The sequence below is a fragment of the Sabethes cyaneus genome, chromosome 1, assembly GCF_943734655.1.
Source record: "Sabethes cyaneus chromosome 1, idSabCyanKW18_F2, whole genome shotgun sequence".
Lineage (NCBI taxonomy): Eukaryota > Metazoa > Arthropoda > Insecta > Diptera > Culicidae > Sabethes > Sabethes cyaneus.
In genome coordinates, this window is record NC_071353.1 from 82,032,655 (window position 1) to 82,058,439 (window position 25,785).

A 25,785-nucleotide genomic window follows, 5' to 3' on the forward strand; every position below is an offset into this window, starting at 1 on the left:
TTGATCGCAGCGTTTTGCGAAGGCTCGATTTCCTGCTTGAATGCGCTGGATCTGCTTACTAATGTTATTATCCGCGACCAGAAGCGATCCTAGATACACGAACGCATCTACCACTTCTGGTGGTGGTCCGTGAAAAGCGCACGTTCATCTTCTTTGAGTATCTACCATTTATGTATTTGGTCTTTGGCGCATTTATTTCCAGCCCAATCCTCATTGCCTCCACTTTTAGCTTTACGTAGAAGTAATCCGCCGTTGCGCAGTTTCTGGCTATAATATTGAAGTCATCTGCGGGGCTAAGAAATTAACAATTTGTTGTCAATAAATCTTTTATTTTGAGCATAAAAATTATTTTTGAAATATCAAAAATCAATGACGCGTGTTTGAACAAAACATACTGAATTTTGCATAAATAAATCTGTATCTCGTACGCGTAACGCATGTTAAAAATTTCCCAAAATGGATATGGACTAGTGCGGTCTAACCGCAAGTACCGAAACCGGTAATACTGGCCAATTTTTTTTGAATACCAATATACCGGTTGTAAAAGGGCAAAAAATTTGTATTTTTCTTCTTTCGGGTATTTCATTAAAAATTCGCTTCAAAAATATGTCGGCTCCAATGTCAGAAAATAACTGACATTAAAAAACAGTTTGCAATTAGTGCTGAAAAGATTTTTAAAATTGAATTGAGCGATGAAAAGTTTGAAGCGGTCAATCAAATAATTGTAGCATTTGAATTTGTTTAGGCTGCTCTGAAGCATCTTCGCTGGAAATTTGCCTCATTGTATGAGGCGGACATAATGCTTCAATCCATGTTGGAACAACTTGATATTCAATTATCGTTGTCGAATTATTCAAAGCTGTCAATGAAGGAATTGTGGGGAAACAATCGAAATACGAGGACCTTTTGGTTTTCTGCATCATTTGTGCCTTCAAAGGATCTGTAAGTAAGGACTTTGAAATATTCGAGTCTTCGAGAGTTACTTTAAAAACAAACAAGTTGACGAAATGCGCCTTACACTAGTGGGATTGATAACTGAAAAGTCCCGGTATCTGCGAATGACGAAGAAGATGACGGTATTATTTATTCAGCCTGCCGATGATCGAAGAACTCGAGAAGACTGCGTACTCATACTCATGTACTCATTCTCCTAACATTGAATTCAGTGAAAACACCAGGAACTTTGAAAACAATCAAAAGTTAATTTTCCTTTTTAAGAAGGGATAGAAGAAAAATGCTTGACCATAATGTTTAACCAACTTGGAACCATTCGTCAAATTTCGATGGAAGCGAAAAGAACTTTATCAATTGCTGGAAGTTTTTCCAATAAAATCCGTTCTGGAATGAGAGATGAATCGCTAAGCATAGTTTGAATTCAGCTTTGCTAAGCTGCAATCTGAAAGTTATAACTTGAAAAATAAAGTCTTGCATTTACAAGAGAACACCAACATTTTTTTAACTCGAAAGTTTTAAAAATAGCAGTATTTGCTGTATTAAGGGGGCTAAATTTTTTTTTAAATCATTATTTTTTTATCTCAGATTTTGATTCTGTAATCTTTTCCGCTTATTTTAATACTAAATTTGTAATGATCCGACCACGGGAAGTGGCCAAAAAACAATCATACACTTAAGCATTCCAGTGCGGAGTGGAACACCTTCGGAAGAATAAAATGCCACTCCTGGAAAATCATGGTTTTCAAACTTCATGTACCGTCATCCGGGGATACTTGCAACACTTTTGAACTTTGACTTAGTATAACTTTCGAAGTATACCGCTTAGGTCCAAGTGTAAGTAGCCAAAACTTGTATAGTGGTGAGTACTTTTGATTTATGATTATGAGGAAAAATATAAACTAAATGAATCTGTAGAATGAACCAAAAATAGGGGTGTTGCAAGTTACCCAGTAAACGGGGTTATTTGCAACACTTTTCTGATTTTGCGTTTCTTATGATTTTATATCTGATTTCAAACCGCGAATGACTATTTTGAGATATTTTGAATGTATTTGTAGTAAAACAAGAGATACTGGAGGCGTTTTTTGTTTCCCAATTTCGTCTATCGCTTTTTTAAAGATATTCGGTGAAAATGCAGCATGTCGGTGAACTCCAAATTGCCGTTTCAAGGCACGTGGAATTTTTCACAATTTTAATTTTTCTGGAGATGGTGGTAGACAAAATAACATCGTACAGATGCAAACTTACTTTTTACATACTGTCTATTACAATAATTTTCATTTTTACAAGTGCTGCAAGCCGCGCCATATTAGAAGTAACAACACGAATTCATCGTTTCTTCTCCAAGTTCAAAATATAAACAAAGCTCAAAGTTGCTATTTGTTAGCTTATATGATGCACTTATTGTGTACAGGAACCAAACAATAAAAAATAATTCCATGTCAATGAACTGACGTAACATTGCACATCCATTTTTCCTACTCTGAAAGTGAAATTACTTTCCAATCGTGTAAAAACAAGCAAAACAATGATGTAATGGATTTAACTTAACTAAACAATAGGTAAACATCCCTTCTTTAAAATGGCATTGAGTACAAATGATTATGTTAACAAACAAATGCGTTAGAGCTGTCAAAAGCGCGATGCGCCAAAGTGTTGCAAGTAACCCCGGTGTTGCAAGTATCCCCGGATGACGGTACCTTTTTCTCAGAAACTACACAACGTATTGGAACAAACTTTTTGCTGTTTTATTGGTAGTAGCTTGGCAAAGACTTATATAACTTTTTAAAGACTTATATAACTTTTAAAACGAAACCCGAAGTAAAAAAATAATGATTTTTTCAAAATTTTTAGTCGTTCATGTCCCCTTAATCTGCAAGTTCAGCTCCTTCTATGCCGTCACGACCAGGAATCCAGTACCGATTGACTAAGTTTACGTGGCTGGCATCGTCGAAACAAATAAATGAAACTGAGTTTCTCTTACCTTCGCTTCATACTTGCTGACTTGCTTCAATTGTTGAACAGAACGTTTCAAGCAAGCTTCAGTTGAAGTTGGTGGCTGTTTCAATTGACGACGGCAGAATGTCAGGCACGATTTGTCGACATTGACTAGGTTAACTTTAATAGGCGTTGCATTGTAGGAAATGTTACTCAAATTCAATTCATTTGCATTGAAAGTTGCTAGCCTTCTTCTGAATATTTGATAGAAAAGTACAAATGAAAAGTTGAAACCAATTGTCATGATGAATTGAAACCCGTGTCGCTGACGCTGACCGAAGCTTCACTGCTTCATTGTTGTGTGACGCTATGCAATTGAAGGTGACGTTGTCGGGCCCTGATCGACAGACTTCGCGGCCAGCTGTTAGAGTACAAGACAGTTACGGAGCTAGTGCAAAATTCCTGCTAACTATCTAGCAGCACTGCCTAGCTGAGATTCGAACATTCGACGACTTGCTTGTTAAACCAGCATCATATCTTAAAGCTAACTGGGCGCAAATTTGTTAAAAAAAAGAGCTAATAAAATTTATAAAGCGCAAACTGACTATTTTCAGTTGTTTTTATCATTGTATATTTCGTGAATAACCTAATATAAGTTATTTTTTCTAAATTTTTAAGTCACTTTTTGATCACTATTATTCAAATTTTGGTCACTAAAGTCACTATTTTTAGTTGGCCAGGTCGCTTCCAGCCCTGCTATTGTCTAGATTTATTTGTTTTTCTAAGTCTACCTAGGTTTCTTGGAACGAGCGACAGCGAGTAAGGAGAGGATCGCGAAATGGTACTTTTCACAAAAAAGTTTTCCGTGAAATGATACATTCCGCTTAAGGTTTTTCGCAAAATGATATTCGGCGAAATGTTGTACAATCATGGCGAATATTACTATCCGCTTTCTGGCTATGCAATGAGGGGACAGGGGAGTTGTTTTCTACTTTACTATGAGGAAAAATTGCAAATTTGTATATTAAACTACCCATTCCTGGTAACTAATAAGCATTAACATAAGCAGCAAATTAGCGTATCTGGCATTTTATACTGCAAAGCAAAGTCGTGGGCTTAAACCGTCATTAGACATTACCCTTCTTTATCGACAGACTTCGCAGCCGGCTGTTTAGAGTACAGGAAAATTACGGTGCCAGTGTAACGATCCTACTGTCTCTATCAAGCAAGCACCGTCTAGCCGAGATTCGAACATGCGACGACTGGCTTGTTAGACCAGCATCGTACCTCGAAGCTAAGTAGGCATTTTATACTGCACATTGTTGCATATTAGCTTTTTGACTGCATAGGTGTTAATTGGCATCCAAAATTGTATTCAAATTCTTCGTATCGATAATTAGCTGTAAATTAGCATTGTCAGCACTATAAGAAGATTATCAGTAAAGTAGCTGTATATTTTGCCAAAATAGCATTTAAGTAGCATTTAAGGCGACTTAAATGCTTAATGGCCTACATTTGAATAGCATTGGTGATGCTTATTGGTTACCTGGGATGCTTTCATAGTTACGTAACTTGCAAAACTCGAGATTGTGACAAAGATCATCCGAGATTCATGATTTATGTACAACACAGGTTAATTTGTGGCAATACGAAGTTTGTCGGGTCAGCTAGTAATACATATAAAGGCGTATAAGATTGCAGTATCCTTATTTTCTGCATGGCCATTCTTATCACTTTTTGTACGTTTCAAAAAGCCAGATTTGAAAATCATTTTTATGCCTGAGTTTACATTTTTTATCAATGAAGTTTTTTATGGAATATTGTAAGACACTGTATAAACCATAAAAATGAAAATTCTTCGCTCTTTTCATGGAAAACTGTAGAGTGGCACTTTTGCCCCGGGTGGTCTTTTTGCCCCTAGTCCCCCTATCTGATAGTCACGTGACAACTATATAAACGGTACATGAAAATTAGTTTACATCATCTAATTATTTTGCATACCTAACAGTCAGGTGGCAGCTATGTAACCAGCACATAAAAATTACGTTTTGCATACCTGAATATCAAGTGACAGCTATGTGAATGGCCTATGAAAGTTACGGTACATCACCTATTTATTTTGCACACCTGATAATCACGTGACAGTTATGTGAATGGCATTTGAAAATTAAGTAAAGGTATGTAAAATATATATGATGTCTGCTTGAATATTAACATATTGTCATCTAAATATTATATGCTGAATATAAAACGTATATCAAAGCTCATTTTTGAAAAGTATCTGCATTTGCACGTAAGATGTAAGTGGTCTTTCGGTTGAGTGCAGAAAGATGCGCTATATTTTATTATTAAACTTCTCCGAAGACACCATCCTTGGAAAATTACGCATTTTTTACACAATTGCTAATGTCCGCTTTTTTAAAATCGGACCACCTATGGTTCAAAGGTACAAGTACCAGCGAACCTGGCGGGTGTTGTGGGTTCGAATCCGGTTATAATCTCAGATTATAGCTTGGTTCGACCCATGCACCTTCCAGCATTGGACAAAAGATAGGAGTCAAAACGACTACTTGTTAAGCGCAGCTACCAATACACCCCCGCCCCCTTCTCACTCTTCCGCTCTTTCCCATCCATCACCAAAATTTTTTTATTTCTTTCCCCTACCGTCCCTTCATCAATTGTAGAACCACGGTTGCAAAAAAATATTAACAGATGATATAGTCAAACTCAGACGTGTGTCTATAACTCTATGGGAACTTTACGAACACTATGACAGATTAGTAAGCCCTCTTGCCGTCAGGAGCCACTTTACTGACGATTGAATCCGCGAAGAGTGGCGTATCTATGGCGACCATTTTCTTCGGGTCACTTAAACCGGAATACATCTGGATAGTACCAATACTACTCAAAATACTTAAAATAATAGCCAATAGATAAACGATGCAAAAAAAAATCAATACCTACTAAAATTTACGTTCGTTTTGGAAATGTTATTGAAGTTTTTTTTCTATTTAGGCCATTGCAAATAATTTCAAAAGGGGCAAAAAAATAATTTGTAGGATGTGAGTTAATTTTTTTCTCATAAAATTAATTATCTGTGGGTTCTACAGCCTAAAAAACTCGAGTTGAGTTAATGCCTCTAGCACGAAACAGAAATGAAAATTCGAACAACGGATTTTCCGAAAATCAGCCGAAAAGTTTTTCTTTCGTTTTAGTTTTTTTTCGTAGATTTTCGCATGGAAAATAATAACGTATATATTAAAAACAAGAATAGGTTTGGTTTTCACGTTTAGCTTAGCTTAGCTTAGCTTAGACTGATTGCACATATCAATGGTTGCACTCAGTGATTGACCCGAACCAGTGAAATTGCACAATGAATCAAATGAATGGGGTTGGGATTGACCGATCATTCTCACTGTGCAAAATTCAATGACTCGATATTTAAAGGATCAATAACTGCGCCGGCCACGTCCTTGCAATCAGGTGGGATTAGGAAAGGAATGTTAGTGTAATCTATGTTGTTTTAGGGACCGTGTTAACCTCTGCATCCCGACAAAGATTACAGGAAGGAATTGCGTTTTGTTAGAAGGATAGGTTTCGTTGGATCGGGATTCACCTTGATAAGTGATGTGATCGTAATCTGACTACTCTTTTAACAACCTTTTATAAACTATCTATATCAGAGCTCGTCCAACCCACAACTACCCGAATAATTACGATAAGAATACGCCGATACTATATTTTCAACTACTGTAGCTGAATACTGTTGACTGTGCGATAATGAAACCGCCTGATACCGAACTATGTTTGACATCTACGAAGCATCCGGCTAACCAAAGGAGAAATTTTGGTCATTTCTTTCAGAACCACTATCCGTCGAACTAACGCGATATACCCGTACAAAAGCCATCGAGCCACCGACATTCGATAACTCCAACGATAATTCTTACAGAAATTACTTTGTATTCTACATCGCGTACCTAACGATAAATCTATCTGTTCAAGACAAATCTGAGAATCGCGCGTAATATTTCAGTGATTTAGCTGTAAACTTAACACACGATGTGATGTCCTAGAATATCATCGAGACACATTGAAATACCCGACCTCTCCTTCACAAACCCAACACATTGGCAACGAAAGCCATCAAGCATTGCCGATTCATTACAAAAAAAAATATAATATCACCAAGTTACGCGCGCGGGACATATCATCGTAACTTCGTAAGTCTAATGCAACGACGAGAACTATTCCTCGTCGTTGGTTCATTCTGGCAGCTGGCCTCATAGAGCAAAGAATCTCGCAACAGAACCAACTGGAGACTCGACCTTTATTATACAAACAAGATTTTGCCAGTTTTTCCCCAACATGATGTAAAAATGTAGATGTTTTTCCCCAACAAGATGTAAAAAAAGAAGTAAAACTTATCACTTCTGCAATTGACGCATCCCAGGAATTTTTGTCTTCCAAATTCGATGATATTCTTGCAGATTTTTTAGAACTGAGGGCCGAAAACGAGTTGTTGAAACAAGAGGTCAATGTGCTCAAAAAGTCGAACACCACTCTCACTGAGGTCGTTCGCAAACTTGAATTAAATGTTGACAAATCCAATCAATTGACCACTTGTAACAACGTTATGTTATTTGGCATCCCAGTTACAACCAATGAGAATACCTCCGAACTTGTAGGGAAAACTTTAGCCTCCCTTGGAGCATCGTCAGGGATTGACTCAGTAGCATCATCTAGTCGAATTTTTGCAAATACTAAATCTGGTAATCCTCTAGTTCCGATTAGAGTTGTCTTCAAAAACGCAGAGGCAAAAGAAGAGATTTTTAATAAAAAGAAATTGAAGGGACAGTTATTGTCAACGTCAATTGACTCTTCTCTTTTACTAAATGGGAAAGCTACTACTATTTCAATTCGTGACGAGCTAACGCCGCTTTCATTAGAAATTATCAAGGAACTTCGCGAATCTCAGAAAAAACATAATATAAAATATGTCTGGTCTGGTAGGGGCGGTGTTGTACTTGTGAAAAGGAATGAAAGTAGCAAACCTGAAATCATAAAAAATCGAGTGGATCTAAAAAACTTTATGTCACGTTTAATAAATTTGTCCGTTTCATCTCCCTCTCCAAAAAGAATAAGAAGTACTACTGAAAAAAAATTAAAATAATAAAAGTTATAAATGCTAAAAAAAATTTGTAAACCAACATTATAAAATGGATACTCCACAAATACAAAATAATCTTCACGAGAGCATAGATGATTTTAAAACACAATATCAGCATGGTAATGGTAGAAGCTTACGGATACTTCAGTGGAATATTCGCGGAATGAATGTATTGGAAAAATTTGATAACATACTATATTTTTTAAACGATTGTGATATAACAGTGGATGTAATTGTAATTGGCGAAACATGGGTGAGAGCGGATAGTGCTTCAATTTTTGAAATTCCCGGTTTTCAGTCCACATTCTCATGCAGGGAATCATCTCATGGGGGGCTGGCGTTGTACGTTAACAACAAAATAATGCATAACATTAAAAATAATTGTTCTTTGGATGGATTGCACACCATTCACGTTGAGCTTTCTATCGATGGGTCTTCCTTCGATGTTATTGGTGTCTATCGACCACCTTCCTTTGATTTTCATAGATTTCATGACGTCTTGGAAGGCTGGTTGCATGATGCAAAAAAAACACGCCATGTCTCATTGTAGGAGATGTAAACGTCCCAGTCAATCTGATTGGCAACAATGTTGTGATTAAATATAAAAATTTATTGGAATCATATGGCTTCATATGCTCAAATTCAATTCCTACTCGGCCAGCCAGTAATAATGTTCTTGACCATGTAGTATGTAGAACAAGTGACGCTTACCGTCTACGCAATGATACGATTGCCACCAACGTAAGTGATCACTCGCAAATTTTGACTTCAATAAATCTTGCTGGGAGACGACAAAAACAGGTTCTTACTAAAAGAATTATTGATAATGTGAGGCTAACTACGATGTTTAATGATTATATGAACAGTATTGTATGCGTGGATAATGTTGAAAATTGTTTTTCAGAAATAATTGCGAAATACAATCAGTTGCTTACTTTGTGCACAAGAACATTTACGACTGAAATAACTGCTAAAAATGAATACTGTCCGTGGATGACATTTGAATTATGGAGGCTAATGAAGATTAAAACAAAATATCTAAAAAAAGTAAAAAGAAACCCTTACGACGCGAACCTTCGAATAATGCTTAATCATGTGACAAGAAAAGTTGAAGCCACAAAAAAACAAAACAAGAAATCATATTATAAAACGCTTTTGAGTACTACTTGTCACTCAAAACTTTGGAAAAATATAAACACAATCTTTGGGAGGGAAAAAGGAAAGGAAACAATAAATTTATCTCAAAATGGAAGTAAAATTTCTGATGCGTAGCACGTCTGCGAAATTTTCAATAATTATTTTTCTAATATTGGCACCAATCTTGCGCGTAACATATCAAATCCTTTGAACGTTAGTCCTACTAGCAACGTTAGATGCGTCTCTAATACAATCTTTTTACGCCCTGCAAGTATTAATGAAGTTACTGCTCTAATAAAAGAATTAGATGTTAATAAGAGTTCAGGCCCGGATAACATTCCAGCAAGAGTAATAAAGGGTAATCCCCAAGCATTTGCGTTCATTTTGTGTCAAGCCTTCAATAAAATTCTTGATACTGGTGAATATCCCAACTGTTTAAAAATTGCTAGAGTAGTACCAATTTTTAAAGCAGGAAACACTTTAGATGCCTGTAATTACCGTCCAATATCTACACTATCGGTCTTTAACAAGATCCTAGAAAAACTACTTGTAGCTCGATTATTAGATTTTTTGAAGGCAAACAATGTTTTTTACAAATTCCAATACGGCTTTAGGCAGAAATGTGGGACTACGACAGCTATAACAGAGCTAATAGACTACATAGTCAGCGAAATTGAATCGAAGAAACTTGTTGGAGGGTTATTCCTTGACCTTAAAAAGGCCTTTGATACCTTGAATCACAATATTCTCTTAAAGAAACTGGAATTATATGGAATAAGAGGAGTGGCAAACAATGTCATTCGCAGTTACTTAACACAAAGAATGCAATATGTAACGATTGGTGATGCACGAAGCACACTCCACAAAATTGATGTAGGGGTGCCTCAGGGTAGCAATATCGGTCCACTGTTGTTTTTGATTTACATCAACGACATTGGCAATTTAAACTTGAAAGGGACACCAAGGTTATTTGCAGATGATACGGCATTATTTTATCCTTGCGTTGACATCGGCAGTGCGATATCGTCAATGGAGCATGATTTAAAAGTTCTTTCTGACTATTTTGATGCTAATTTACTGTCACTCAACTTAACGAAAACAAAATATATGGTTTTCCACTCACCTAGGAAAAAACCCGCCGATCACGTTTACCTATGCGTCAACGAAATATCTATAGAAAAAGTAGATGATTTCAAGTATCTGGGTGTTTACCTTGATGCAACGTTGTCTTGGGACCGGCAAATCAAACATATGCAGCAAAAAATTTCATCATTAGCCGGCGCAATGAGAAAAGTTAGCTACTTCGTTCCTAAACACGTATTATTAAAATTCTACTATGGTTGTATTCACTCCCAAATTCAGTATCTAGTTCTCGTGTGGGGCCACGCCAGTAAATCGAAAATTAAGAAAATACAAGTTTTGCAAAACAGGTGCCTGAAAATAATATTTCAACTACCGATACTTTACCCAACGGTTCAACTCTACACAAATAATAGCCACACAGTTTTACCCATCTTAGCCTTACGTAATATACAAACTGTTATTCACATGCAGAAAGTTTTACATCAACCAGGCTATCACCATAATATGTCTTTAAACACTGGTAATAGACTGCAAAATACCCGACGAGCAAATCTCATACAGCGTGATAGAGCCACAACAAATCTTGGTCAGACGCGAATTTCATTTTTTGGTCCTTCAATTTACAACGCTCTGCCTAACGAATTAAAACAAATCACCAACATCGATCTGTATAAATACAAAATTAAACAATATTTTAAGACAAACATAATCAATTATATAATTTGAGCGTATCAACCATGCAGGCCCTTACGACCTTGCAGTACCTTGCAAGTCGTAAGGGCCTGCATAGTGTCGTCGTCCTGAAAGTAAAAACACGTTAGATTAAAAAAACTTCTCGGTCGGTGGTTTCTACAGTAGGTGGAGGAAGAGGCACAATTCGTGTCTAAAAATAGACCAACCCATGTCGCGCTATGGTTAATAAGGGGGGTTGTGCAGACTTCTTTTGTCCAGCGCCTCTGTGGTTCAAAGGTACACGGGTACCAGTGAGCGACACGCCCTGGCAGGTGTTGTGGGTTCGAATCCGGTTATAATCTCTGATTGCAGCTTGGTTCGACCCATGCACCTTCCAGCATTGGACAAAAGATTGACCGCATTTCAAAGTCATGACTAAAGTCACGAGTTTGGTCAATATTTTTTTTGCTCGATTGAAAAAATCTGTTTTGTTTTCGCCCCCCCCCTTCAGTGTCCCAACACCGGAAGGACAAAAACTTTATAAAATATTTGTAATGGCCTTATATGAGCAATCTGCCCCTTAAAACTTTAAAAGGGAGTTCTCAAAAACCTATCTATAACGATTTTTTTAAATTTTGCATAGAGGTGATAGGATGGCAATACAAACCAACTGGTCTTTGCCGTTTTAATGGCTTATTTTTATTACCTTTCGATATCCGTGCACTTCTTTAATTCTGCTTTTATTATGGCATCAGCGTTACGTTTATGTATGGCTCTTCGTATTTTGTTTTTAGCCTTCCGATCTTTCTTTTTATTTGCAACAGCTGGATTTATCGCATTATAATCTTCATCATACTCATTGTCCTTGTTGTCTGAAAATAGAAAGGTTCAGAGAAAACTACAATTTTGATATAGGGTAAATGATTTTGAAATGGACCTAGTCGAATTCTGATCTTGAATGGACCTATTTTTAAATAAGAATTTTAGGATATAATTATCAAGTCTCTGTACTGTATTTAGCTTTTATGTTTATCTTTAATCATTTCTGAACGTAAATATACTAAAATTAAATTAAAATTATAGCCAAAACTACTTTATTGCCGCGTATTTAAAAGTAGCTGTTTTTCAGCGTTTTGGCAGTCACCATAGAGTATTTTCAAACTGTTACTACCCGGAACCCTTCTGGTTTGAAATAAAACAATACTCTTAAAATGATGCTAAAATATGTGTAATTTCAATTTAGGTATTTAAAAGTTCAGTAAAACCAGTAAAATCTTCAAATTCCTTAAAAATGTTAACCCCCTTTTTTGATCTTGAATGGACCTAGTATTGATTTTAGAATGGACCTAGTTTTGCGCTCCGAGACATCACTGACGCACTATGGGCCAGAAATTAAAATTTCGGGACAAAAATATTTGCGGTTAAACAGCATGTCTCAGCTCAATGTGGTCTTCGGCAACTTTTTGAATGAAAAATTGATGCATATTTTGAAGGGGTCGTATAATATTTAAGCGTTACTTAAACAACAATTTAAGTAATAACTTTTTGAGTAAACTTTCTTTCACCTTTTTGGTTTTAAAATATTAAAGATAAACCAATTTCAAGTAATTTTTCTGAAGATATGAAACTTCTACCTTTTACCCATTTTCAGCAATAGACCTTTGTTTATAAACGACCCCTCAAATCACATTTCTTCTTGTAACATGTTTATTTCAACAGACAGCTCAATGTGATGTTCTAGAAAATATTTTGCACATAAAAGAGGAATATTTTTGCTGAAGACTATTTTGCTTTATATGCATTAATTAATAAGATATAACTGATTTTAGGTTAAAAACCGTCTGATGAAAAATCCGAATATCTTAGCCATCTGCAAGTATCTGCAATTAGTTTGCATACCAATTTGTAGAGAATTATTAAAGCTATCTGCCCAAATGTGTATTTCAGAGAATACCTGGGAATATCATGGATGGGAATACCTGGGAATAATGCGGATTTTTTTTCATGCATTTTATAACTTAATAAATATGCGCCCTAGCGTCAAACAGTCTTCACAGAAAATATGTATTTCAACATACTCAATAACTTTGTAAAACATTTGAAAGAAATAAAACAGTCATGTGCAAAGTTATTGAGTGTAACTGATTTTTAAGTGCTCTTTTTTAACACATAATTATATTTCGTAACCGTTAAGAGATAGATAGTTACTTTATTCAGCAAAGTTGCTTATTTTAGTATTTTCTGCAACTTTTAGAGAAAATTTTTTTTTAAACTATTTAAGAAAACAAAAGTTTGTATCACCCTAATAGGTGAATTCATGGTCACCCTAATAGTGCAGGAAGATGCGCTATATTTTATTATTTTACTTCTCCGAAGACACCACCCTTGAAAAAATACAAAATTTTCATCAAACTGTTTTTAGCCTAAAATCAGTCATATCTTATTAATTAATGCAGAAAAAGCAAAACAGTCTTCAGCGAAAATATTCCTCTTTTATGTGCAAAATGTTGTCTAGAACATCACATTGAGCTGTCTGTTGAAATAAACATGTTACAAGAAGAAATGTGATTTGAGGGGTCGTTTATAAACAAAGATCTATTGCTGAAAATGGGTAAAAGGTAGAAGTTTAGTATCTTCAGAAAAATTACTTGAAATTAGTTTATATTTAATATTTTGAAACCAAAAAGGTGAAAGAAAGTTTACTCAAAAAGTTATTACTTAAATTGTTGTTTAAGTAACGCTTAAATATTGGACGACCCCTTCAAAATATGCATCAATTTTTTATTCAAAAAGTTGCCGAAGACCACATTGAGCTGAGACGCGCCGTTTAACCGCAAATATATTTGTCCCGAAATTTTAATTTCTGGCCCATAGTGTGACGGTAGCTATCATTGCCTACCACTAACGAACACGCCGTTGTATATTCATTGAAAATGCTTGTTGTCACTATAGTATCTCTGTTTATAATTAATCTATAAGCACGGGATATTGAAAGTAGGCTTGATTTATAGCCTAAATAAAAACTTAATTATATTGTAGCCTCTAGTTTTGAAACTAAAAAGTCTTCCTAATTAGTTAGCTAACATATGTCATTTTATGCTTAAAATAATATAAACTTCATTTATTCTCAGTATTGTACAAAAATTTTAACCATCATTGATTAAAAGATAAGATGAATCAAAAGATAGGAGGGCAGTTAGTATGCCTTCTGTTAAGGGGGCGTAGTACCTTTTCAATTTTTTAAAACCTAAATTTTTTTATTGATTATTTCGAAAGATTAACATTTTGACCATATGTGTTTGAAGTCGTTTGCATGAATTCCAAATATTGACAAAGTTACAGCTATTTGTACCGCGCATGTCTGGAGCGATTAAACAACGAGTAAAAACTTCAACGTCGTTTTTCTCGAAACCAGGTTTTGAAAGTCGGTACGATAAATATCTCAAGAACGGCTCAAGCAATTCTTAGGATTCTTTTTTTTGTTTGAAAGCCAACAAAATTATCTAGTGTTTGACCCATCCTTTTCTTGATATTGTAATTTTTGTATTTTTTAGAAATGTTTAAAATCAATTTTTTCGCTTAAAAACCATACTTTTATGTATCAATGTCCGCCATTTTGTTATGTGTTCGGATTCTAAAAAATGATGGATCAAACACGAGATAATTAAATGTTCTTTCATGTCGTTTTAGAATTTTTTAATTAGGATAAGCCCCCAGAGCCAATCCATGGTACCGCAATTCATGGTTTTTTGAACGACTATCTTCAAGGAGCCGTAGGGGCAAGGGGAAGAGGTTCCCTTATGAAAACAAAATTGCAAATATTAGTATAAAATGCAATGTTTCGAATGCAAAAAACCCGATTCAATTTGCCTTTCGCGTTATCGAGAAAAAATATTTGAAATTAGGCAAAAAATATGGTGTAAAAGGTACTATGTCCCTTAAAAAGAGATATTTTTGCGTCATTGGCATTTAGCACAAAACCTGTTACACTTAAATTTTTCAATTGGATTTTACGTATTTGTTTTAGCACGAAGCAAAAGTGTAATCTATATAATCTATATAAGTAGACTAAAGTTTTCCCAATTTGTTCTCCTTATGTAAAAAAAATCCCAAATTATGCTAAACGGGACAATTCTTGTATCATTAAAAGTAATGCTCAGAAGAATGAAACAAGTTATTTGAGAATACAATTCTGAAGATTTATATATAGCTTTATTGTATAGGAAACTCTAATATTGGAACTTCGAATTGAGTTACGAAGCTAATATTCCAAACTCTATTTAAAGTGGATATCCCTGCTTCTACGGGCAACATCGTAAAAATGGTTGGAATCAAATTTTTGTTTCATGGACAAATAACGTCCTGTATTTTCCATATAAATACAGCAAAAAGTTTTGCGGTAAGTTTAAGTTTTGACAAAACTCAGATGAGAAATAGTTTACACACGTTAATCAAGCATATACCAAAGCTTCAAAACACCTTTAATGCGCTGACCGAAAACCCTAAGGCCAATAAAATTCAACCGGATCCTGTAGTCACAAAATCAGACTCGTCTGAGTAAAAAGAAGCAGCCACTTCTGATGGTTAAGAAGGTCAACTTCGTCACCCTCGTGAAACTTTGTGATGCCCAACCGTCCTACAAAACTACCCGGTTTGGCAATAAAATCATCTGTGCGTCAATGGAGGATTTAGAAATTAGGTAAAGGCCTGGATAATGATATGGTGCAAAAAATATAAAATTTGGATCAATATCTGGACCATTTTCGAACTGGATATGACTAAAAAAATAATATTGTATTTGATAATTTTCTAGTTTAATTAAAATAATTATTAGACTCAGAATAAAGCAAAATTAGGCCATTACAAATATTTTATAAAGTTTTTGTCCTTCCGGTGTTGGGCCACTGAAGGGGGGGGGGGACAAAGTAAATTTTTTAATCGAGCAAAAAACATGGGTTTTAGGCATTTTTATTTAAAGTTTAAGCATGAAAACCAAATCTGTTCTTGCTTTTAATATATACGTTATTATTTTCCATGCAAAAATGTACGAAAAGAAGACAAAAACGAGAGAATTTTTTTGGACGATTTTCGGAAACTCCGAATTCGAATTTCCATTTCTGTTTCGTACTAGAAGTGTTAAGTACACTCATTTTTCGAGTTTTTCAGGCTGTAGAGCACACGGACAATTGATTTTATACTCATAGCCTACAAATTTTTTTTAGCCCCCCGATTTTTCAAGCCAATTTCCAAAGGAGGGGGGGGGGGGGGTGACGAAAACTTAAAAAATATTTTGCAAAGACCTTATATTCCGCCGATAAGTAAGCAGGTTGACTTCACATCACCTTTCGATCGATTGACAGATAGATTAAAAATCAGTTTAGTAAAATATTTAAAATCATGCAACCGGACTAACGTTGTACTACGTCATCCGTGGGCGCATCTTATACACAACCCCTCTGATTTTTTTCTTGGGGGATGTAAAGTTTTCTTTAAGCACCTCTCCCCTCTGACTTGTGACAAAATTAATACCTCCTTGTCCACCGAAATTGAGTGACCCTGAGATCTAAAATATTCAACTGTACCAGATAGAAAATAGGAAGGTTCACCTATTTTCTATCTGGTACAGTTCTTCATCGAATATCATTTAAAATTAAAACCTAGTATCTAACCTTACCTTTAAACCTAGTAGAATTACCAAGTCTAATTTTTTCAAGCACCATTTACAGTATGATTTCGAATTTGACAACAAATGCGTGTCGCCTATGTTGCCAAAATCGAAACCGTGGCAAAATCTAGATAACTGAAAAAATTGCATATAAATGTATCAAAAATTGAATAATTACCACTAATTAACGAATTTTTCACGGTTGCAACGGTTTATATTCAAAATGTTCGACAAGGGCTGTCGCAAACCTTTAGATACTTCGCAGTAAGACGTAGTCCTACGTCAGTAAAAGTCTGACCTTTCGAAATATGTAGTCACTAAATAAAAACTCGAACCCCACTGTACTTGATAAACTACGTTTAATACAAGTTATATTACATATTTTTAATGAATGGTTTAAATTTTTGAAACTAATAGGCGACATAATTTTTTTATGACGTAGAAATCGTTTCAACCATATCTGAACAACAGGTAATAATAAATTCCCAATATACAAATGTCACACACAGATACATACATAACGCATATCAAGTCACTGAAACATTGTTCAATTGTTGGGCTGACGTAACAACTGTGACTGATTTCAAATTTTTCAACCGACTTTCATACCTTTCTAACAGAGTATAAGAAAGGTAAAAGCTGTTCAACCTTGTGTCCTATTAATAAATAACAGTAGTATGGTTGTACTATTAAAAAAAAAATTCTTTGTTATTATTTTGTTCATTTACATGGAAGAAACTATGACAATCCAAATTTAGGTCCATTTCAAAATCAAAAATAGGTCCAATTCAAGATCATGTTGGGTCCATTCAAGATCAAAAAAAGGCTTTGGCAAAAAACGATATATTTAATAAAAGTTTCATCAATTATACATTTTTAAAGTACTGATAATGTAGAAAAAAGGTGGTACTTTCCAACAAATAGTAACATCACCACATATTATTTATAAATGACGAGTAAATTGAGCAGGAGTGCGAGTGGTGGTGTTAAAAAGCGCTAAATAGGTCCATTCAAGATCAATTACCCTAGTCTGAATTCGTTAATTGAATCACGACTGCACTTCAACTATCGAATCATGATTCGCTAATTGGGCCGACCGAGAGTTGATAGAAATTTGTAAACTCGAAAATACGATAGAATTTTGACAATCAAGTGCTTTTTAGTTGGCGTATGACCCGACTAGCGAACACCTAACTAACGAACCGCCCAATTAACGAACCCTCAATTAGCGAATTATGTTCGAATTTTAAACAAATTCAAGCCATAAGTTTATTCCCGTATATATTCACGTATATCGCCTTCAAAATACCTCGGATATGCCAATTTTGCGCATCAAATACGATTTATTAGCATGTATATATGTACGTTATGCTGATTTTTAACCTTGTCTGTACAAAAAAATACTTCGCTGTCTGCCCGGATAGAAATGCATAACGAATATTAATGTAAAAACATTACGGTTACTATGAATTTTACTGTTTACAACACTTTATGCTGTAACTTCACTGTACCGTTCTTGGAAAATTTTTCATATAATGTATTCATATTATTTTAATCTTATATATAAAAAGGAGCATAAAAGTTCGACCGCGCATCACTTGAGAACAGAGCGTCCGATTTGCGCCATCTTTTTTTATTGTGTTTATTTTCCCCACCGCTATGTTTTTACGGCGAAAAAATCGGAAAATTTACTTGAAAGATTAGAAAACTCAGAAAATTGGTTTTCCTGTTTTCCATATAAAATCCACAGCGCATTGCAAACGCCATAACAGTGTTTGCTGCGATCATCGTTTGATTTTTAGCAGCGCCGTTACCGTGTTTGTCGTCTGGTAAATAAACACGTGGTTGCCTTCATTGAAATCGCTACATGTAACAATGCTATTAACAATTTTTATGCTCTTGCAATTTCTAAAAATAACTTATCATTAAGTTACAACTTATTGATAAACCTAAGAACAAGTTTAAAACGTCAATAAAAAAATCGCTCATTCAATTAATTCGTGTATTTATTTATCGAATTTATGAAACAAAGGTATATGCCTTTTTACATCGTATGCTTATCTAGAAGATCCAATACAGGTTTAAGATCCAATACAGGTTTAAGCACTAAATTGACTGAATTGCCAGTTCCCGATCATCAAATGAAGAATACATGTCACATATGTAGTAAAATCAGGCTTCATTTTCAGTTTTTTGCTCAGTAGATGCTCATTTGACTGCAGCGCCTCAACGGAACAGAATTCAAAAAAGTAGTGTAAAAGACAATTGTAGAGTTATTTATTATCTACATTATTTTTGAAGAAAGTATAGTTCTATCTTTTGTATTTACGGCGCTATGGGGCTGCTACGCCATTGGTAGCAAAAAGAGCGCTCATTTGGCTACCAACGGGGTAGCTATCGCAATGCGCCGTAAATACAAAAGATAAAACTATACTTTCTTCAACAATAATGTAGATAATAATTAACTCTACAATTGCTCTTTACACCACTTTTTCGAATTCTGTTTAGTTGAGGCGTTGCAGTCAAATGAGCATCTACTGAGCAAAAAACCGAGAATGAAGCCTGAGTAAAATAGAGTTTCCAGCAATTCAGCAACAAATCTATTGTGAAAGTACTGATGTAAATGAAAATTTTACTACAGTTCATAATTAATTGCCGTTTTATTTCGTATTCCACACCTTAAAAGTGTACAAGATTTCACAAAATTACGCTTCTGTGTTAAATTATTTTAGAGCGTGAAACACCAAAGGAACTAAAAGAGCAAAAATAGATTTAAAACAAATGTGTATGTACTTTTATTAGCATTTTTACATATTTGACGAGACGGTTAGAAATAAAATTAACAATTCAATTCATTTTGTGGAATAACGAAGTCATCTTGATCAGTAAATTATTACTAAAGCAGTTTGCAAATTACAGCTATCTAGATTCGACAATGCAATTATTTCGGCTAATTCTTACCCATCAATTTACAAATCTATTAAAAACAAGAATCATATGCCTATTGACATCGAATACATATCAGAATATTGAATTGAATTTTAAATTATCAAGGAATCCCAAATGAACCACTGATTGTGATGAAGGAAATATGCTTGAATGTCAAAACATTGTTGGTTAACTTAAGAACCAGCATACAGAATAACAAAATGATAATGGGACGAATTCCTAAAGCAAAAAAAAAGTTTGAGAGCATTAAATGGAACAATGATATATTTCAGCATCAATTAAAATATAGTTGGTGGTGTAACGATTATGTTCTCAGTAAGGTTTTAACTAAACATTGCCTATAATTAGAAAATCAACTGCAACAGACGCAATTTGGCGCTGTTTAAGCCAACGAATTCACTTTTACAAAAAATAAGTTAACAATCAGTAGGGTTTATAAGACAAGACTCGACGTAGCTTCTACCAACACAATACACAACCGTTGGGTATTGGGAACTGACAAACTAACTTTTACACCGACATGTTTCAAACGTGTAGATGATAATAATTTTTGAGATTTTGTCAAATTTTCGTTTCTTGCTAATGGCTTAATACGGTTGTTAGATATACACGTTCTCTGAAAATCCAGTGTTTATCGACTGCATCAAACGTTGGAATCCTCAAAAAATTACGAAATTCTGCCGTTAGTACACTCCTTTTTCTTAAAACCAGCAGCTCTCGCAGTTCGTTTGAATTTTATAATCTGAAATATTCAGTCTAATTTGTGGCAGTACGAAGTTTGCCGGGTCCTCTAGTTATTTATATATTTGTACTAGCTGACCCGACAAACTTCGTATTGCCACAAATTAACCTGTGTTGTACATAAATCATGAATCTCGGATGATCTTTGTCACTATCTCGAGTTTTGCAAGCCCCCCAGTGGGCGGCGCTTCCGACGGCGGGTCACCGGCAACACTCGCGACCGGCTCGTCCTGAATGATCTAGTGTTACTATAGATAGTTTTTGTGGTCTTGTTATTGGTTAATGTTTTATGGAAGAGTCTCGAATTTCTCGAGTTGGATTAGTTTTTGAGTTTCGCAAAAATTTCTGTTTTATTTGTATGAGAGTCCATATCCCCCTACCACAGGGGTGAGAGATCTCTAACTATCATAAAATAAATTCAAGACTCAAAAATCTCCTACATGCTAAATTTGGTTCCATTTGCTTGATTAGTACTCAAATTATAAGGAAATTTGTATTTTATTTGTATGGGAGCCCACCCTCTTAAAAGGGAAAGGGGTCGTAATACACCACAGAAAAAAAATTCTGCCATCTAAAACTCTCACATGCCAAATTTGGTTCCATTTGCTTGATTAGTTCTAAAGTTATGAGCAAATTTGTATTTCGTTTGAATGGGAGCCCCCCCCCCCTCCTAAAAAGGTAAGAAGTCCTAATTTATAATGGGAAAAATAGTTGCCTCCAAAAACACCCACATGCCAAATATGGTTCCATTTGCTTGATTAGTTCTCGAATTATGAGGAAATTTGTATTTCATTTGTGTAGAAGCCCCCCCTCTTGAAGTGTGGAAGGATCCTAATTCACCGTAGAAAATATTTTTGCCTCCAAAAACCTCCACATGCCGAATTTGGTTCTATTTGCTTGATTAGTTCTCGAGTTATGAGGAAATTTGTATTTCATTTGTATTGGAGCCCCCCCCCCTCCTAATGTGGGAAGAGGTCCTAATTCATCACAGAAAAAATTCTTGCCTCCAAAAACACCTACACGCCAAATTTGGTTCCAGTTGCTGGATTGGTTCTCGAGTTATGAGGAAATTTGTATTTCGTTTGTATAGGACCCCCCTCCTAAAGTGGGGAGGGGTCCCAATTCATAATTGAAAAAAAATTATCTCCAAAAACACACATATGCCAAATTTGGTTCAATTCGCTTGATTAGTTCTCGAGTTATGAGGAAATTTGTATTTCATTTGTACAGGAGCCCCTCCTCTTAAAGTGGGGAGGGGTCCTGATTCACCATAGAAAATTTTCTTGCTCTCGAAAACCTTCACATGCCAAATTTGGTTCCATTTGCTTGATGAGTTCTCGAGTTATGAGGAAATTTGTATGGAAGCCCCCCCTCTTAAAGGGGAGAGGAGTTACAATTCCCCTTATAAAGAGGGAGGGGTCTCAATTTACCATAGAATAAATTCTTGTCACCGAAAACACCCACATGCCAAATTTGGTTCTATTTGCTTGATTAGTTCTGGAGTTATGAGGAAATTTGTATTTCATTTGTATAGGGCTCCCCCTCCTAAAGTGGGGAGAGGTTCTTATTCATCATAGAAAAAATTCTTGCCTCCAAAAACACCTACATGCCAAATTTGGTTCCATTTGCTGGATTAGCTCTCGAGTTATAAGGAAATTTGTATTTCGTTTGTATAGGAGCCCCCCCCACACTTAAAGTGGGGAGGGGTCCCAATTCATCATAGAAAAAAAATTTGTCTCCAAAAACACACACATGCCAAATTTGGTTCCATTTGCTTGATTAGTTCTCGAGTTATGAGGAAATTGGTATTTCATTTGTACAGGAGCCCCCCCTCTTAAAGTGAGGAGGGGTCCTAATTCAACATAGAAAATTTTCTTGCCCTCGCAAACTTTCACATGCCAAATTTGGTTCCATTTGCTTGATTAGTTCTCGAGTTATGAGGAAATTTGTATGGAAACCCCCCCTCTTAAAAGGGAGAGGAGTTATAATTCCCCTTATAAAGAGGGGAGGGGTCTTAAATTACCCTAGAATAAATTCTTGTCACCGAAAACACCCACATGCCAAATTTGGTTCTATTTGCTTGATTAGTTCTCGAGTTATGCAGAAATTTGTGTTTCATTTGTATGGGAGCCCCCCCTCTTAGTGGGGGGAGGGGTCTCTAACCATCACTAAAACCTTTCCTGGCCCCAAAAACCTCTACATGCAAATTTTCACGCCGATTGGTTCAGTAGTTTTTGATTCTATAAGGAACACAGGACAGACAGACAGACAGACAGACAGACAGAAATCCTTCTTTATAGGTATAGATATATCACTATTGACATAAGACATTCGTCTTTTTAATTGACTTTATCAATGCATTTTAATTGTCATTTTTACTTATATTATTCTTCTTATCTACACTTTATTTATTAAAATACGTTAAGCAGCCTTTTTTAAACATTGCTTCCAAAGTAGAGCGTTCCAATTCAGTGGGTAAATTATTCCAGAGAACCACACTTCTCACATAAAAGGATTTTCCATAGGAGGTGGTTCTATGTAAGGGAACCACAAGATTATTTGTTCTACTACCGCGGAATGGAACAAATTTTTCAAACAAGTAGTTTGGTGACTGATGCCTTACTATTTTGTATAGGAACATACACGCTCGCATATCAAAAAAGTTTTGAAATGGACAACCAATCAATTTTTTTGTGCTGTACTGGGGTAAAACGGTCTATACCATAGATAAACCGTGTGCAGCTATTCAGAGCAACTTCAAGCTTCATATGTAGTGTTCTAGTCATACCGATACACACTACATCACTAAATAAAAAGTGCGGATAAACAAGTGATTTGAATAACTGCAGTTTGGTACACGAACTGGTAATTCCGATGCAGTAGCTCTAACTATCCTGAGACAGGCATATATTTTTGTATAAAGACCTCTTCACTGATTACACTCTCATTCCAACTGGTTTCATTACCTAGAATCACAGTATAAGAGGAACTTAAAATTTTGTTTTGGATTTCGTTAATTTTGGCAGCGTTTCTCATGCGGTTAAAATTTTGACAATATATTAACATTTCATTACTGGTATTTAAATTGGGAGAAGAACAAGATGTGTTTAGATTTGGGCCTACTATTGTTGATTCAGATAAACTATTTAGATTTGTTGACTGCTCGATGCCGCTAGATGATGCAAAACCTTCCTCTAGGGAGTGCGTCGAGTGCTCCGAAAACACGTGTGTCAACATGAACACGCGTCACATGATCCACCTGGAGGATGCCCTGGAGCCATCAGGTCGGAAGTGTGGGCCGGAAGAGATCGTTTTAGGTCACCATTTACCGGATACGGGTTTAAAATTTCACCTCTTTGAAACTGTATTGATGGATGATAATTAGCTGGTGGCCTAGAAAACTGATCTTTCGCTGCTGCAAGAAGTACTCTATCATGTGGAAGCCAGGTATTTTGATTCTGAGTCCTAATATAGTTGAAGTTACGGTTGCTGTTGTTGTTACGATTATTACGATTTGTGTTACGGTTATTATTGGAGTAATGAATGTTGGATCTGAAGTTCACGTTGTTATTATTACTATTTCCGCGGTGATTGTTGATGTTATTGTTGATATTTCTGCGGTTGTTCTTATAGTTGTTTTGCCTACGGTTGTTATTTACGTTATTATAGTTGTTGTGAGCGACGTTACGATTCCTGTTGTAATTATAATTATTGCTTCGTTGGCTGATGTAACGAGAATCTAAGTGCCTTCGATTTCGCCTCCTTCTACTTCTAGCTTGCTCAGCTCTTCTTTCCTGCTCTAGACGACGTAATTCCTTTTGATCGTACTCAAGCCACGAGGCTTTCCATACCTTCTTGTTGCCCAAAACACGTCATCCAGAATTGTCAGCCATATTTTCATTTTCATCGCCCGCATTTAATTCGGCATACAAACTTGGGTCCTCAGCCGGCGGCGTAGGCAAATGTACATTTCTTTTATGAACCACTGCAAAATTTGTAGATAGTATCTTCAACTCATCGAGAATTTCCAGCCCTATTGTTGGAGGTTGGGCTAGTGCTGCATGGTTGAGTTAGCCGCCATATCAATCGTCATAGTAGAAAGTCTTTTAATTTTGTCATTGAGCTCCGACATTCCTGACGACATCGATTGCATCGAAGATACATCTTTATTCGATGTCTGCATAGCCAAATCGAGCAATGACGTCAGGTGGTTTTTTATTCCACTAACTAGGCCAGTAGTAACAGCACTCCTATACGCCGTCAGCTCTTTTTTCACGTCACCGAGAAGCGCTTCAATGCGATCCATCGCTTCGTGAATTATGTGCTCATTATTTTGCTGACTCGTGCGATGAACGACCTCAGTGTTTTTGTTTATATTTTCGCACAGCTGGGATTGTTGATTTACCAGCGCTTTGATGTCAAAATTTAAGGTGATTAACGCTTGGCAAGTGTTGCAGCAAGGCAGAATATATGACAGCGGATCTATAAATTTTTTTCTCTTCTTCGTAACGAGCCGCGCTGAACCAAAACACCTACGCATGCTGCATGAAAGCCACGATTGCAGCTAATGCAAACCCACAAAACTTCTTCAGTGGTTGAATCTGATTGGCAAATTTCACAGATCATTGTCACTTCACTTCACTTGGCTTCACAATCAAATTAATTAGGTTCAAATTTATTACGCAGGTATGTGTTATCCAAACTTAAACCTTCAGCACGGCGAACGTTCGCGACGGTTATTAAATCAAACAAACTAAAACACGACAAACCGGGAGTGAATTTAAAGTGCAACCGTACTGCTTGGCGACTCGAAGTTGAATGATTGTAATATTTTATTTTCATCTTATATTTCTCTATTTTCTTTTATATTTTTATTTTTTTATGGATTTTCCAAAGTGTTTCACAACCGAGGACACTTTTTTTGGTTAAATGATACACTGTCTCCCAATTTCGCTATAACTTTTTTGTTTCAAGCGAAAAAGATATGCTGTCTTCAGCAAAAAGATACGTAAGTCTTCAATCTTTCAAATGCTTTCAAAAGATTCGAAATTAAATCATCCCTTTTGATCGGATGACCAAAAAACCGGGGAAATTCCCCTATATATTTATAACCAATGCTTTTTGCTTTGGCTTTAATCCTATTCGAAATGAAGTTTACTTGATATATGAGCCGCTCCGAATTATAGTGGTCTATTGACCATTTAGTTAATTTTACAGGAGACGCAATTGTCTAAAAAACTCTATAATAAATTCTATACAATTATTTTCTCCAAATCTATATCCATGGGATATGTAAATGGCTGTATCTTACGCTGCTGACCGTCTAGCAAGTTACGGTCTGCGGGAAGGTTATTCAAATGACTACCAGCTTTAGAGTGGTATGAAAAATAGCGCTGAATTGTCTCACTACGTGGCGCTAGTGTATACGTAATATTCTAATATTCTTATACAGGCTGTATCTTGCGCTGCTGACTAT

At 35.7% G+C, this 25,785-nt stretch overlaps 1 protein-coding gene across 1 annotated transcript in view; it reads right to left on the reverse strand.

Annotated features, from left to right (window-relative positions):
• The window catches only part of LOC128732837 (ribosome biogenesis protein NOP53-like), a 218,470-nt gene that overhangs the window by 96,884 nt on the left and 95,801 nt on the right, over nucleotides 1–25,785 (reverse strand). The window contains exon 4 of the mRNA XM_053826241.1: nucleotides 11,661–11,826. Within this exon, the coding sequence (XP_053682216.1) occupies nucleotides 11,661–11,826 (166 nt within the window). The remainder of the gene's footprint in view (nucleotides 1–11,660; nucleotides 11,827–25,785) is intronic.